The 14,370-nt window shown below is 45.9% G+C and overlaps 1 protein-coding gene across 1 annotated transcript in view; it reads left to right on the forward strand.

The window, feature by feature from the left end:
- The window catches only part of LOC119976392 (membrane-spanning 4-domains subfamily A member 4A-like), a 36,738-nt gene that overhangs the window by 15,542 nt on the left and 6,826 nt on the right, over window positions 1-14,370 (forward strand). Inside the window, exons 3-4 of the mRNA XM_038816905.1 lie at window positions 1,446-1,574; window positions 10,444-10,500. Of these exons, the coding sequence (XP_038672833.1) occupies window positions 1,446-1,574; window positions 10,444-10,500 (186 nt within the window). The remainder of the gene's footprint in view (window positions 1-1,445; window positions 1,575-10,443; window positions 10,501-14,370) is intronic.

The raw sequence follows: 14,370 nt of genomic DNA on the forward strand, positions 1-14,370 counted from the left end.
ACATCCTTCTGGTAGTGTGGCGACCAGAAATGTGCACAGTATTCCAAGTGCAGCCTTACCAAGGTTCTATCCAACTTCAGCATGACTTGCCAGTTTTTATACTCTACGCCCCGTCCAATGAAAGCAAGCATTCCGTATGCTTTCTTGACTACCTTGTCCACTTGCATTGCCACTTTCAAAGATCTGTGGACATGCACACCCAGATCTCTCTGACTTTATATATTCACAAGAGTTTTGCCAATATATGGTATATTTCCCCTCTATGTTAGATCAAACAAAATGCATTACCTCATATTTGTACGGATTACACTCCATTTGCCATTTCTCAGCCCAAGTCTCCAACCTATCTATGTCCTGCTGTATCTTCTGACAATCCTCAACACTATCTGCCACTCCACTAACCTTGGTGTCATCCGCGAACTTACAAATCAGACCGGCTACATTTTCGTCCAAATCGTTTTTGTACACTACAAACAACAGAGACCTAAGCACAGATCCCTGTGGAACACCACTCGTCACAACCTTCCATTGAGAAAAACATCCTTCTCCTGCTACCCTTTGCCTTCTGTGACCGAGCCAGTTCTGTATCCATCTTACCACCTTATCTCTGATCCCATGTAACTTCACCTTTTGCACCAGTCTGCCATGAGGCACCTTGCCCAAGGCTTGACTGAAGTCCATGTCAACAACATCCACCGCTCTCCCCTCATCAATTATCTTTTTCACCTCCTCAAAAAACTCGATCAAGTTAGTGAGGCGCAACCTTCCCTTCACAAAACCATGCTGTCTATCGCTTATGAGTCTATTTGTTTCTAAATGTGTATAAATCCTGTCCGTGAGAATTCTCTCCAATAACTTACCTGCTACCGACGTGAGGCTTGCCAGCCTATAGTTTCCAGGATTATCCATGCTACCTTGCTTAAACAGCGGTACATTAGCTATTCTCCAGCCCTCTGGGATCACACCTGTTCATGATGTAAAGTGATGTTAGCAGCGCATGTTCAATTCCTGCACAAGCTGAGGTTATTTATAAGGCCCCGCCTTCTCAACTTTGCCCCTCGCCTGAGGTGTGGTGACCCTCAGGTTAAACCACCTCCAGTCAGCTCTCCCCCCTCAAAGTGGGAAAGCAGCCTCTGGTCACCTGGGACTTTACCTTCAATGTTATGTTGATACGTTAATTATAAAGGAGAGAAGATTCCATTAATTATTGTTTTTCTTAGTACTGCATTTTCTAAAATAAATCCTCAAAGTTACTATTTCAAATTCAGGAATTCCACATTGTGCTTCTGTCGATAAACTGTACAGAATGGAAATCAATGGAGAGGAAAATCAGACTCTTTCTATGGAATGGGCGGGTGATCTACCATGCCAATTTCATACCGAAGGAGCAAATTGAAACTGATGCTCATTTATTATAAGTTAACACAATTTTTTGGTTCTTTCAGATAACAGAGATTGTAACGGCTATAATTATACTACTCATTGGAATAGTAAAAATTGGTGTTAATTCAAATCAACATGTCCCAAACAAATTCAGCCTAATAATCGGGGCACCTTTTTGGACTGCAGCTCTTGTAAGTACTATTGATGAATAGATGAAAGTAAAATTTAGATCTTTCAACATCTGCTTGTATCTGTCAATATCTGTCAGTACATCTGGCAGCAATCATGCATTGGCAACCTTGTACAAAGAATGCAATGTGCAGTCAATCTCCAATTGAGGCTCTGCACTCTTTGCACATGTTAATAATAGAGCATAGCCCCTATCTTAGAATCCCTTTGTCAAATTCGGCATCCTTCAGCAGCCGGACACTCCAAGGTTTTCTTGTTGTGGATGCGTGCAATAAAATGGGAGCTACCTAAATGTCACCATTATACTTTATTTTGAAAACTTCCATACGAGGAGCTCTTCCTGCCTTCAGGAATACTCCAGAGGGCCCTCCTCCATAGAATAGAATAGAATGCAATAAATCCCTACAGTGCAGAAGGAGGCCATTTGGCCCATCGAGTCTGCACTGACCCTCTGAAAGAGCACCCAACCAAGGCTCACTCTCCCGCCCTATCCCCGTAATGCCATAACCCCACTAATCTACACATCTTTGGACGCTATGGGGAAATTTAGCATGGCCAATCCATCTAACCTACACATCTGTGCACTGCGGGAGGAGACCAGAGCACCCAGAGGAAGCCCAAGCAGACAGGGGGAGAATGTGCAAACAGCACATAGGCAAGCACCCAAGGCCAGAATTGAACGTGGATCCCTGGCACTGAAAGGCAGTGGTGCTAACTACTGTGCCACCGTGCCGACCCCTTTACCCATACCATTATTTTTCAACCACCTAAGTCCCATGATTTAGTTGAATGCCCCCAACTGCAAGACAGGGGGCGGAATTCTCCGACCCCCGCAGGGTCGGACAATCGCCCGGGGCCAGCGTAAATCCCGCCCCCGCCGTGGCCGGAATTCCCCGCCACCTGGGAATCGGCGGGAGTGGGAATCACGCCCCGCCGGTCGATGGGCCCCCCGCGGCGATCTCCAGCCTGCGATGGGCCAAAGTCCCGCCGCTGTCAGGCCTCTCCCGCCGATGTGGTTTAAACCACCTCTGGTGCCAGCGGGAGCAGGCGGCACGAGCAGGCCCCGGGGTCCTTGGGCGGGGGGGGGGGGGGGGGGGGGCGCGGGGCGATCTGACCCCGGGGGTGCCGACACGGTGGACTGGCCCGCGATCGGGGCCCACCGATCGGCGGGCGGGCCTGTGCCGTGGAGGCACTCTTTTTCTTCCGCTCCGCCACGGCCTCCACTATGGCGGAGGCGGAAGAGACCCCCTTCACTGCGCATGCGCCGGGGTGACATCTGCGGCCGCTGATGTCCGGCGCATGCGCGGACTCACGCTGACCGGCAAAGGCCTTTCGGCCAACCGTGGCACCGGTCGGCGGAGCGGGAGCCACTACGGTGCGGGCCTAGGCCCGAAAGGTGCGGAGAATTCCACACCTTTGGGGAGGTCCGACGCCGGAGTGGTTCTCGCCACTCCAGTACGCCGGGACCCCCCGCCCCGCCAGGTAGCGGAGAATCCCGGCCAGGCTTCCTGAAGTGAAACACTCTGAGGCAGGATAGGTGCAAACAGCCTGTCATTAGTATTAAAATGTGAAACAAGGCCCATTGGTTATCAGGCTGAAAATGAACAGCCCTGGCGTAAAGAAGTGTAAAATTCCCTGAGTTCCTTTTTCATTGAATCTGTTTGCAGATTATGCACGTCACCTCGAGGTCAGCATTTATTGCCACACTTGACCCTTGCCTGTGTGGTGTGCAAGATGTTGTGGTGGGGTTAATAAACTGGGAAGAGAACCCATCTGATTCTCCATCCATTGATATTAGCCACCTTATTGAACTGCTGCAGTCCATGTGGTAAAGGTGCATCCACAGTATTGTCAAGAAGGGAGTTCCAGGAATTAGACTCTGAAACTGTGAAAGAAAAGTGAACTTTAAATCAGGATGTTGTATGGCATGGAGAGGGACCTGCAGGTGGTTGGAATCCCACACGTCTGCTGCCCTTGTCCTTCTAGCTGGAGAGGTTGTGGGTTTGGAAGATGCTATTGCAGGAGCCTTGACAGCTTGCTGCAGTGCATCTTGTGGATAGTACATACTGTTGCCACTGTGCGTCCTTCCTGGATCAAATGCATGTTTATGCTGATGGCTGGGGTGTCAATCAACTGGGGTACTTTGTCTTGAATTATGCTGACCTCCTCAAGTGTTGCTGGAGCTGTCTCATCCAAGCAGGTGGACAGTATCCCATCAAACCCCATAAGGCGAACTTGATTTTTTCCAAGCCGAGAAAGCTTGCCATGTCCGACAGCCATATTTCGGTCTTTGGGGGCTTTGAGTCCCTCCAGGCCAACAGTATTTGTCGCCGGGCTATCAAGGAAGGCCACAATGTCGGCCTCAATCCCCTCCTGTACTCACAGGTCTTCCGACACCCCAAAAATCGTCACCTCTGGACTCATCGCCACCCTTGCTTTCAGTACCCGGGATATGACATCCGCAAATCCCTGCCAGTATCCCCTGAGTTTTGGACACGCCCAGAACATGTGGACATGGTCCGCTGCTCCTCTCCCACATCTAGCACACTTGTCCTCCAGCCCAAAGAATTTGTTCATCCGGGCCACCGTCATGTGGGCCCTGTGAACCACCTTGAACTCAATCAGACCGAGCCTGGCACATGTTGCGGTTGCATTTACCCTCCTCAGAGCGTCTGCCCATACGCCTCCCTCCAACTCCCCACCAAGCTCCTCCTCCAGCTTAAGTTTCAGTTCCTCGGTCCCTGTGTCCTCCGCTCCCATAAGCTCCTTATAAATATCTGACACTCTCCCCTCCCCTACCTCACCCCTGGAAATTACCCTGTCCTGGATCCCCCTTGGTGGAAGACGTGGAAAGGATGGGACCTGTCTACGTACGAAATCCCGCACCTGCAATTACCGAAAGTCATTCCCCCTCGCCAGCCCGAACTTCTCCTCCAGCGCCCTCATGTTTCCTAAGCTCCCTTCCAGGAACAAGTCGCCCATCCTTCCCACCCCCGCCCTCCGCCACGCTCGAAACCCGCCATCCACCTTCCCCGGGACAAATCGGTGGTTGTCACATATTGGGGACCAGACCGACGGTCCCTTGCATGCCTCCTCCATTGGCCCCAAATCCGCAAAGCCGCCACCATTACAGGGCTGGTGGAGTACCTGGCCAGCGGGAACAGCAGGGGAGCCGTGACCACTGCTGCCAAACTGGTGCCCCTGCACGAAGCAGTCTCCACCCGCTCCCAAACCGACCCCGTACCCACCATCCATTTCCTTATCATGGCTATGTTAACCGCCCAGTAGTAGTTGCTGAGGTTCGGCAATGCCAGCCCACCCCCTCGCTACGGTTCCGTTCCAGCATCCCCCTCCTTTCCCGCGGGGACACAATTCCATGGTTTGATCAAACAAAATTCTCTGGCTGTGCCGGCAGCACACCCCTGCCCTTGGGTTTCCCGGTGGCTTTAGTGGGAATTCCTATTGGCAGCGGTGGGAGCAGAAGCGTCTCCAATACAGACTGACTCGACACTTGCTCACCTCCTATGGTGCAATCTCCCCTCCTGAGACCGTGTTCCATGGGAGTCACAAAGCTGAATTCCACTCTAATTACCAACATAATTAAAGCTCTTTTACAGATAGCTATCTTCACTAAGCTAACACTGCCCAATGTTTCTCCAACCGAGCTATAAATGCCTCCCAGTGCTTACCTGAGCCCGAACGGTCTCCAGCATGTCCAGCAAACCTCTGCCACCTTTCCCTGAACCCTAACTGCATTGAAGACACCAGGGATTTCACGTGAGGTGTAACCAACATGAGGTCCAAACTACAACAAGCCACCTCTCCCAGCATTTACACAGATAAATTGAAACCAGATAACCTTCAGTTCCACACAGCTCCATGATAATGTATCTTTCAGGGTACACTGAATGTTTCAAACTAAGTATGGGGAGATAGAAGCAGATAGGTAATGTCACTAACTAGTAATCCAGAGGCCCAGGATAATCCCCTGGGGACACAAGTTCCAATACAACCTAGTAGAACTTCAATAAAATCTGGGATTGAAGTAATGGTGACCATGAAAGTATTATTAACTGATAACTTCCCTCTGAAATGGCTAGCAGGTCGTTCAATTCAAAGGCATTTAGGGATGGGCAACAAACTTTGTCCAGAAGACCATAAGACATAGGAGCAGAATTAGGCCACTTGGCCTATCGAGTCTGCTCCGCCATTCAATCATGGCTCATATTTTCTCATCCCCATTCTCCTGCCTTCTCCCCATAACCCCTGATCCCCTTATTAATCAATAACCAATCTATCTGTCTTAAAGACACTCAGTGAATTGGCCTCCGCAGCCTTCTGTGGCAAAGAGTTCCACAGATTCACCACCCTCCGGCTGAAGAAATTCCTCCTCATCTCTGTTTTAAAGAATCGTCCCTTTTATCTGAGACGGTGTCCTCTGGTTCCAGTTTTTCCTACAAGTGGAAACATCCTCTCCATGTCCACTCTATCCGGGCCTCGCAGTATCTTGTGCGTTTCAATAAGATCCCCTCTCATCCTTCTAAACTCCAACAAGTACAGACCCAGAGTCCTCAAACGTTGCTCATACGACAAGTTCTTCATTCCAGGGATCATTCTTGTGAACCTCCTCTGGACCCTCTCAAAGGCCAGCACATCCTTCCTTAGATACGGGGCCCAAAACTGCTCACAATACTCCAAATGCGGTCTGACCAGAGCCCTATACAACCTCAGAAGTACATTCCTGGTTTTGTATTCTAGTCCTCTTGACATGAATGCTAACATTACATTTGCCTTCTTAACTGCCGACTGAACCTGCAGATTAACCTTCAGAGAATTGTGAACAAGGATTCCCAAGTCCCTTTGTGCTTCTGCTTTCCGAAGCATTTCCCCATTGAGAAAATAGTCTATGCAGAGATTTCTCCTTCCAAAGTGCATAACCTCACACTTTTCCACATTGTATTTCATTTGCCACTTCATTGCCCACTCTCCTAGCTTGTCCAAGTCCTTCTGCAGCCCCCTAGCTTCCTCAATACTACCTGTCCCTCCACAGATCTTGTATCATCTGCCAACTTAGCAACAGTGCCTTCAGTTCCTTCTTCCAGATCATTAATGTATATTATGAAAGGTTGTGGTCCCAGCACAGACCCCTGAGGCACACCACTAGTCACCGGCTGCCATCCTGAAAAATACCCCTTTATCCCCACTCTTTGCCTTCTGCCAGTCAGCCAATCTTCTATCCATGCCAGGATCTTACCCTGAACACCATGAGCTCTTAACTTATTTAACAATATCTTATGCGGCACCTTGTCAAAGGCCTTCTGGAAATCTAAATAAATTACGTCCACTGGTTCTCCTTTGTCTAACTTGCTTGTTACCTCCTCAACAAACTCTAACAGATTTGTCAGGCACGACCTCCCTTTGACAAAGCCATGCTGACTCAGTCCTATTTTACCATGCACTTCCAAGTGCTTTGCGATCTCATCTCTAATAACAGACTGTAAAATCTTACCAATGACCGAAGTCAGGCAAACCGGCCCATAATTTCCAGTCTTCTGCCTCCCTCCCTTCTTAAACAGTGGTGTTACATTAGCCACCTTCCAATCCTCTGGGTCTCTTCCTGCCCCCAGTGATTCCTGAAAGATCATCATTAATGCCGCCACAATTTCCTCAGCTATCTCTTTTAGGATCCTGGGGTGTAGTCCATCCGGTCCAGGTGACTTATCCACCTTCAGACCTTTCAGTTTCCCCAGAACCTTTTCCTTAGTAATGGTCACTGCATTCACCTCTGCCCCCTGATTCTCCTGGAGCTCTGGCATCCCACTGGTGTCTTCCACCGTGAAGACTGATGCAAAGTTACTATTCCGTTCCGATGCCATTTCTTTCTTTCCTATTATTACTTCTCCAGCCACATTTTCTAGTTGTCCAATGTCTATTTTTGCCTCTCTCTTATCTTTTATAGATTGAAAAAATCTCTTCCTATCTTCCTTTATATTACTAGCTAGCTTGCACCTGTACTTCATCTTCTCCCCCCTTATTGCTTTTTGAGTTGTCCTCTGCTTGCTTTTAAAGGCTTGCCAATCCTCTGGTTTCCCACTAAACCTCGCCACTTTGTCTGTTTTTGTTTAGCCTTTATGCTGTCCTTGACATTCCTCATCAGCCGTGGATGCCTTGTCCTCCCAGCAACGCCGTATCTCATAAAAGAATAATTACTTTAGGTCTAACTTCCAACACAAAACATCTCTCTGAATTGAACTTCTTTGCAAGTGGATTGTCAGAGACTTTTTCCCAGGGTATTGGGGTCAATTACTAGAGGGCATAGGTTTTAAGGTGCAAGGGGCAAGGTTTAGAGGAGATGTACTGGGCAACTTTTTTTTTATACAGAGGGTAGTGGGTGCCTAGAACTCGCTGCTGGGGGAGTTGGTGGAAGCAGATACGATAGTGACATTTAAGGGGCATCTTGACAAATGCATGAATAGGATGGGAATAGAGGGATACGGACCCCGGAAGTGTAGAAGATTTTAGTTTAGACAGGCAGCATGGTCGGCACAGGCATGGAGGACCGAAGGGCCTGTTCCGGTGTTGTACTTTTCTTTGTTCTTTGTTTGTTTTGTTCAATGTATACATCATGTCCCCGATTCACCAGCTGAGTAGTCCTCTCTTTTGTTTATGGCTCCCTCTCTTCTATTTTGAATCTATTAAACAAACATGGGTAACCGTCTGAATTGACTTTTTCTTTTAGATGTTCTGGAAATCTCTAAAGCCCAGCATTTTCCCGTACCAGCCTCCCCGAACAGGCGCCGGAATGTGGCAACCAGGGGCTTTTCACATAACTTCATTGAAGTCCACTTGTGACAATAAGTGATATTTAGTTACCCTACCTTCACAACAATAATCTTCCCAGAACTAAACATTGCCTCTAAAATATTGACATGAAGCACGGACTAGATACTTGCAACAATGGTAATGGTAAAGTTGTTGAATGTCAAAGGAAGGTCCGACTCTTTCTTGTTGAAGATACTCATTGGCCTGGCATGAATGCTGTCTCCCATTTATAAGCGATTGTACGTTGTCTAGATCTGACTGTGTTAGAGCAGAGACTTTACCAGTATCTGAGGAATTGTGAATGGTAATGAGCAAAACACAATTATCAGTGAACATCTCCACTTCTGACCATTATGTTGGAGAGAAGATCATTGAAGAAGCAGCTGCAAATGGCAGAACCCTTAGAAGTATTGATAAGCAGAGGGATCTGGATGTACACGTCCACAGATCACTGAAAGTGGCAACGCAGGTGGAGACGGTAGTGTAGAAGTCATACGGCTTGCTTGCCTTCATCAGTCAGGGCATTGAGTATAAAAATTGGCAAATCATGCTGCGAACCACTAGTCTTCTAAGCAACCGTCTTATGGACTGATCTGATCTCTTCACACGTCTTCTCTGCTGAGTAGTACTGCACTCCTGTATGCTTCACACAATTTCATTGCCTATGTATTTACATTGTGTATTTATGTTTGCCCTATGTTCTTTTATGTATAGAATGATCTGTCTGAACTGTCCACAGAAAAATACTTTTCACTGTACCTCACTACACGTGACAATAAACAAATCATTCAGTCATTTCTTGATATCAACGGGGTGACTCAAATTTTGTGAAGACTGGTATCTGAGATGGTGGGGACCTCAGAAGGAACATAGAAAATAGAGCACAGAACAGGCCCTTCGGCCCACGATGTTGTGCCAAACATTTGTCCTCGATTAAGAAAAAATTAATCTACACCCCATCATTCTACCGTAATCCATGTACCTATCCAATAGCCGCTTGAAGGTCCCTAATGTTTCCGACTCAACTACTTCCACAGGCAGTGCATTCCATGCCCCACTACTCTCTGGGTAAAGAACCAACCTCTGATATCCCCCTTATATCTTCCACCATTCCGCTTAAGTTTAGGTCCCCTTGTAATGGTTTGTTCCACCCGAGGAAAAAGTCTCTGACTGTCTACTCTATTCCCCTGATCATCTTCTAAATCGCCATCAAGTCGCCCCCTCATCCTTCCCCGTTCTAATGAGAAAAGGCCGAGGACCCTCAACCTTTCCTCATAAGACCTACTCTCCATTCCAGGCAACATCCTGGTAAATCTCCTTTGCACATTTTCCAAAGCTTCCACATCCTTCCCAAAATGAAACGAAAATGAAAATTGCTTATTGTCACATGTAGGCTTCAAATGAAGTTACTGTGAAAAGCCCCAAGTTGCCTCATTCCGGCAACCAGAACTGCAGACAGTACTCCAAATGTGGCCTTATCAAGGCTTTGTACAGCTGGATCATCACCTCACGGCTCTTAAATTCAATCCCTCTGCTAATGAACACTAGCACACCATAGGCCTTCTTCACAGTTCTATCCACTTGAGTGGCAACTTTCAAAGATTTATGAACATAGACCCGAAGATCTCTCTGCTCCTCCACATTGCTGAGATGGATCATCATCCAACACTTTTATCATTCATTTATCAAATATTTTAGCAAAATATTCAAGTACCTCAGCCTGAGTCTCTAACAGGGTGACAATCAGCCTGCTCATCTCTCTAACACCTCAAGATTTTGTTTCTCAAAGGGAAAATTAATGTGTGAAGATACAAAACAAATAAATGTTGATCTGAACTGTCTTGCTCCCCACCCTATAGTTCCATCAAACTTTCTTCATTCATTCTCTTTCCAGCTTCAAACAATAATAGTAGCTTTTGGAATAAGAAATCAGACAGGCAGGGGGTATATGGAACCAATGTTTTGGGGAGAAGAGTTTATAAAAACCCTATATTTCAATTACTATTGAATTCTTCCAATTTGCTTTCTGAATTGAGATGCCTTTTTCAGTTTATTATTGCAGGGTCACTTGCGGTAGCTGTTGAGAGGGAACCAACTGTTCCTCTGGTAAGTCCTTGCTCAAAATACCATTTTCATGTGGCTGATTTGAAATTAGTATCTCGGCTCAAGATGACAAACAAGAAAATCTTGTTACTAGATATTGTCGCATTATATCCCTGTTATTTTAGTTTGCACAGAATGAACAGTAGAATAGAATAATGGAATGAGAGTGCAGTGTGTAAAAATCCACCCCTTCAGCATTTCACTCTTGGATTGAATTGCATCAATGTTGACACTTATGCACTTGGAAGAGGTGAGGTGATACACTTCCACTTCTTGACCCAAGGTAGAGATGCAGCCATATAGAAGATGAACATAATTATTTCTGATGGCAAAAAGGGTAACGCTTCTAAACTACACAGTACTTCAATGTGTTTAACAGGGCATTCTGGAGCTGGCTCCTGCTCTATCTTCCATGGGAGTGTTTGATGGGGACAGTATTAATTGTTGTCTCCCGTTTTGCCTTGCCGGTTGGTTTCCAAAACCCTCCTTGCCCCTGTCCCTAGCGTGCCCAATCCCTTCCACCAACAAGTTTTTACTCCATGAATGAACACTGATAGGTAATTGCATCAGCTAAGATGGATTGAGTCAGAAAGGCCAGGATGTCCCCATAAGGTGAAAAGAAAAATTAGCAGGAATACACCACCCCAATCTGGAATCTCCATCAAGGAAATCATTTGCTTACTGCAATTGGGCTTAGCGCAGAGATACTTACTGTTTGCCACTTTGGTGAACGGAAGTTTCTACAAGGCTATCCACACCACCAGTATTACACTTGGGTAGAAAAATTATCATATTTTCCTGCATGTTTTATATGGGCAGGGTGAAAGAAGTTTGTACTTTCATTCTGCAGTACTGTGAAGTTATTATTACGACCACAGCAGATGTTAATTGTGGAACAAACCAAATCCCAGAGGGAAACTTGGTTTACAGGACCATACCATTTTTCTATTCTGATAACAAGAAGAAAACGTATTAATCTCAGCCGTACAAAATCCAGTAATAATAATCTTTATTATTGTCATAACTAGGCTTACATTAACACTGCAATGAAGTTACTGTGAAAAGCCCCTAGTCGCCACACTCCGGCTCCTGTTCAGGTATACAGAGGGAGAATTCAGAATGTCCAATTCACTTAATAGCATGTTTTTCGGAACCTGTGGGAGGAAAACTGGAGCACCCGGAGGCAACCCACGCAGACACAGGGAGAATGTGCAGACTCCGCACAGACAGTGACCCAAGCTGGGTATCGAATCCGGGACCCTGGTGCTATGAAGCAACGGTGCTAACCACTGTGCTACCGTGCCACCCGTATTGGGATTTAAAATATTTTAATTCATGGGTTTTTTTTAGCAACAAAAGAAAACCTAAGCACACAAGTTTACAGTTACACTGTTAAAATATTCCCACCAAATATTTTGGTCAGATCCAAAAGTAAACACCCTCCAAGCAAATAATGCCTTATAGATGTTGAACTGTAAAAATCCAGTAATATTACCCCAAAGAAAAGCTACTGTTGCTTTAATAAGGCATACCACGCAACTTCGGAAACCCATACCACACTGCTGTGAAAATCCAAGACTACCGAACAAGACTGCTTTTTCAGCCTCCAAACTTTTCTTGACTGGATAGCTGATTCAAACTGCAACTCCTCTCCCAGCCCAGAGCTGCTCCAGCAGGTCTTCCTCACACAGTCAATTCAGCATCACCTTCCACTATTTGCCATCTCAAATCGCATTATAACAGTTGTGCATTGCCAAGGTGCTTGGTGTCTGTCTATCTAATCATGGGTTGACAGAAAGGATTCTGGGGTCTGATATTATTCAAGTCAGCCTTATAAATGGAACATAAATCAAAATAAAACCAAACTCAGTCTATAACAAATCTGAGCTGTTAAAGCCATCCAGTGCTAGGGAAACAATTTAATTGATGGGGAAAAATCACCAGCACCTTATTCTGAAACTAACTATATATGGGTTTCCGAATTTGCGTGGTGAAATTGGTAACATTGGGTTACTGTAATTTCACTGCAATCTCTGTTAACACATTTATTGAAATAATCAGAGTTGTATTTCTCAACCAATCCATTCAATATCATCAATCAGCCCTGCACTGATTTGTTGGTCTAGGAAGATATCATTACCTCCAATAAATCACATTACTTTTGATGTGTTGGCACCATTTCACCATCTTTGCCTTCAATATTCCTCCCTCCAACAATTGACACAATTACCTGTTGACAGTTTTAATCATTTCATTTTGACTACTTATCCTCATCAGCTTTGTCAATTCATTTCAAAGTCGACAAAAGTTCAGCAGATTACCTGAATGGTAAATCATTCTTTTAAAAATATACTAGATTGTGTATAACGTGGAGAAGGATTGGGTTTGATGGGCAGAGTTACCTTTATCTCCTTCTATATTTTCTTGTTGTGTACAGTGTTTATTTGTGGATCAGGGAACCACAACCATCTATAGCAATTCCCCCTTTCCAGCTGTAATAATGTAGAATCTAACCATGGCAGTGGGATACGCCTTAAACTTTCCTTATGCTTAAATACGTAACATTGGAATCATCAGTCTGCAGACCTGTCGGGGCACTAAGCTACACACAAATGCTGCACTTGGAAAATCAAACTCTCGTATCCTTGACATCTGTCATGAATGTAGAAATATAACTTTGCATAACAACTGTTATTGGGCATGGGCAACAACAGTGTAGCACAGTGGGTAGCACTGTTGCTTCACAGCTCCAAGGTCCCAGGTTAGATTCCCGGCTTGGGTCAGTGTCTGTGTGGAGTCTGCACATTCTCCCCGTGTCTGCGTGGGTTTCCTCCGGGTGCTCCAGTTTCATCCCACAAGTCCCGAAAGACGTGCTCGTTAGGTAATTTGGACATTCTGAATTCTTCCTCTGTGTACCCGAACAGGCGCCGGAATGTGGCGACTCGGGGCTTTTCACAGTAACTTCATTGCAGTGTTAATGTAAGCCTACTTGTGACAATAAAGATAATTTTAATTATTATTAACTATTAAAATATAATTAAATCTTCTGTTGGGAGAGCTAATAAACTGGGTGAATAAATATAAATGGTCTCATTTGTCTTTCCTGAATGTAACAATTCTTACCTCTAAAACTGCCTGAAGAAGTATACATTAAACTGCCTCCGATATCACTTGAGTACAATTGTTCTATGCTGTACACTTACATTATGAAATAAGTAACGTGAATTTAGAGTGAATGAAATCTTGAGGTTAGTTTCCTCACTAAGCTCAGGGTACAGATTCAAAGTGATTGTCAAAGAAACCGGAGACAACACGAGAAGAATATTTTTTATGCAATATGTTTTAGGTTTTGGAATTCACTGCCTGATAGGCTTATATTTACAGATTCAATCATTGCTTTCAAAATGGAATTTGATAATTACGTGAAGCAAAACATATTAGAGGGAAATGGGAAAACAGCCCAAAATTGGGACTTAGGTGCATGGGGTTGGATTCTCCATTTGGGAGACTAAGTCCCCATGCTGGCGTGAAAACGGTGGTGTTTTACGCCAGGAAAACTGGTGCAAAGCGGCCACCGATTCCCTGCTCCGGTGGGAGATGGAGGGGGGCGCTAGCAGCCAGGGAACGTAGAACTCCTAGCTCTAGCTGCCGATATGGCCCGGAACATTGCCGGGTCCGTGGTCGCGCATGCGCACGGCGGCGGCCTGCAACGGCTATGCTGTGTTATATTGCCGATGCAGCCCGTGCATCCGGCCCGCAAAAATAGTTCCCCTTTTGGCCTGCTCACACACCCCGGACTGCCCCACGACAGTGCCCCCAGCCCTGATTAATGTCCCCCTGCTGCCTGTGGGTCGGCCCTCTCCCGACTGTGGC

The sequence above is a fragment of the Scyliorhinus canicula genome, chromosome 13 (assembly GCF_902713615.1).
Source record: "Scyliorhinus canicula chromosome 13, sScyCan1.1, whole genome shotgun sequence".
NCBI lineage: Eukaryota > Metazoa > Chordata > Chondrichthyes > Carcharhiniformes > Scyliorhinidae > Scyliorhinus > Scyliorhinus canicula.